Raw genomic sequence first — 2,136 nt, forward strand, 5'->3', positions numbered from 1 at the left:
ATCAACATAATGCACAAAATGTAAAACTCAGTTTAGAAAATGGCCTAATCAAACACCTGAAGAAAGTGAACGGTAACGATGGAGAAGAGAAATACCTTCAAGGTGATGGTAACGATGGAGAAGAAAGTGAACAGCGACGGTGGACGCAGATAACTCAGTGAACGTGAACGCAGCAGCATAAAAAGGCGACGACGACGACGGTGAGGGAGGGAGAACGAACGGAGGACGAAAGTAATCGCAGTAGAGAGTAATCGCAGTAGAGAGAAAACCCAGTTACGTAAATGAAATAGCATATAGAGAGGGAAAATAAAGAGACATGCAGTATATATGTTATAATTTTAATGTTTAATAAAGGGGACCTTAGAGGGCGCTTGTGTAAAAAAAGAGCCCTCTAAAGGGGGCCTAAGAGGGCGCTTCTAAAAGCGCTCTCTAAGGCTTTCCAAAAGCGCTTTATAAACTGGAAATGTACATGGACTTAGAGAGCGCTTTTTTAAAAGCGCCCTCTAAGGGTACCCTTAGAGGGCGCTTTCATAAACGCGCCCTCTATTGGTGTCCCTCCATTTCCTCATTATTTTTTCGCTTCACTTTAGAGGGCACTTTGTTACAAAAGCGCCCTCTAAAGTGCGCTGTCTATTCCTCCTTATTTTTCTCTTCACTTTAGAGTGCGCTTCTTTAAGAAAGCGCCCTCTAAGGTGCGCTGTCTATTCAAGTTTTTGGCGTAGTGTTTACACTGACGCACGTCCAGTCATCCATACTGTGGTTCCACCAGCCGCCTATGCTAGGCATGTTCCTCATTATGAAGATCAAAACCACATGTATCAGACTGTTGACTCAACTGTTGCTGGTGACGAAGTAAGGTTTGAGGACTTCAGGGAGGTAAAGGAGATCATGCAGCTCCTTGAGAAGAAATTCCGAGATCTAGAAGGAGACCACATATTTGGATCTGCTGCCAAAGAAATATGCCTTGTATTCGGGTTGGTGATTCCAGCAAAATTCAAAACTCCGGACTTCGACAAATACAAGGGGCACACTTGTCCAAAAATCCATCTCATCATGTATTACTGCAAAATGGCTGCACACGTGGAGGACGACAAGCTAATGATCCACTGTTTTCAGGACAGCTTAAGTGGGGCTCCTTCCAAATGGTATCTAAGTCTGGATCAGAATAAGATCAAGTGTTTCCAGGACCTGTCAGACGCGTTCATAAAACATTACAAATATAATATGGATATGGCGCCTGACAGAAGACAGCTGCAGAGCATGTTCCAACATGACAAGGAGTCCTTCAAGGAGTATGCTCAAAGATGGAGGGAACTGGCTTCTCAGGTTGAACCACCTCTTGCTGAGAAAGAATTGGCCGAACTGTTTATCGACACTGTCCAGCCTCAATTCTATGAGAAGATGGTTGGAAGCGCTTCCCTGGGATTCTCGGATCTTGTGGCTATCGGAGCTCGTGTTGAATGTGGTGTAAGGAATGGCAAACTGGCGGCTGTAGCTGGAACTTCAAATGCTAATCCAAAGAAGTTCTCTGGAGGGTTTCCTAGAAAGAAGGAAGGGGAAACAAATGTTGTGACTGCTGGTCAAGGAAGAGCTCCTCCAAGGAGACCACAACAATACTCACCTCAGCAATATGTTCAACAACCAATTCCCTATCAACCACCCATGTATCCCATCCATTATGCTCCACAACCATACGTAGCTGCTGTGATGCCTGCGTTCAATCAACAACCTGCTCAGGCTTATCAAGCGCCTCCAGTCTATCGACCAGCTCCAGTTCAACAACGTGCTGCGGCTCCTCCAGCTTATCAATAAGCACCAGCATCTCCTGTTTACCAACAACCGAGAGCTCAAGCGCCGAGGCAAAATGCTCAGAACCAGAATAGGAGGCAAGGGGAGAGGGCGACCTTCAATCCAATCCCAATGTCGTACACTGAGCTTTATCCCTCCTTGTTGCAAAAGGGTTTGGTGGTTCCCAGACCTATGGGACCTCCATCTGATCCTCTGCCTCCGTGGTATAACCCTAATGCACACTGCCCTTTTCATGAAGGTGCCCCCGGGCATGACTTAGAGGGTTGTTACGCGCTGAAGCATAGGGTTCGGGAATTGATTGAGAGCAAGATCTTGTCTTTCAAGGAC

The 2,136-nt window shown here is 46.1% G+C and overlaps 1 protein-coding gene across 1 annotated transcript; it reads left to right on the plus strand.

Moving 5' to 3' along the window:
• The first annotated feature begins 813 nt into the window (after nt 1-813).
• Nucleotides 814-1,812, plus strand: LOC127129988 (uncharacterized). The gene has a single exon (XM_051059075.1). The coding sequence runs from the start codon at nt 814-816 to the stop codon at nt 1,810-1,812; it is 999 nt and encodes a 332-aa protein (XP_050915032.1).
• The last annotated feature ends 324 nt before the right edge of the window (nt 1,813-2,136 follow it).

Source organism: Lathyrus oleraceus, chromosome 3, assembly GCF_024323335.1.
Source record: "Lathyrus oleraceus cultivar Zhongwan6 chromosome 3, CAAS_Psat_ZW6_1.0, whole genome shotgun sequence".
Classification (NCBI taxonomy): Eukaryota; Viridiplantae; Streptophyta; class Magnoliopsida; order Fabales; family Fabaceae; genus Lathyrus; species Lathyrus oleraceus.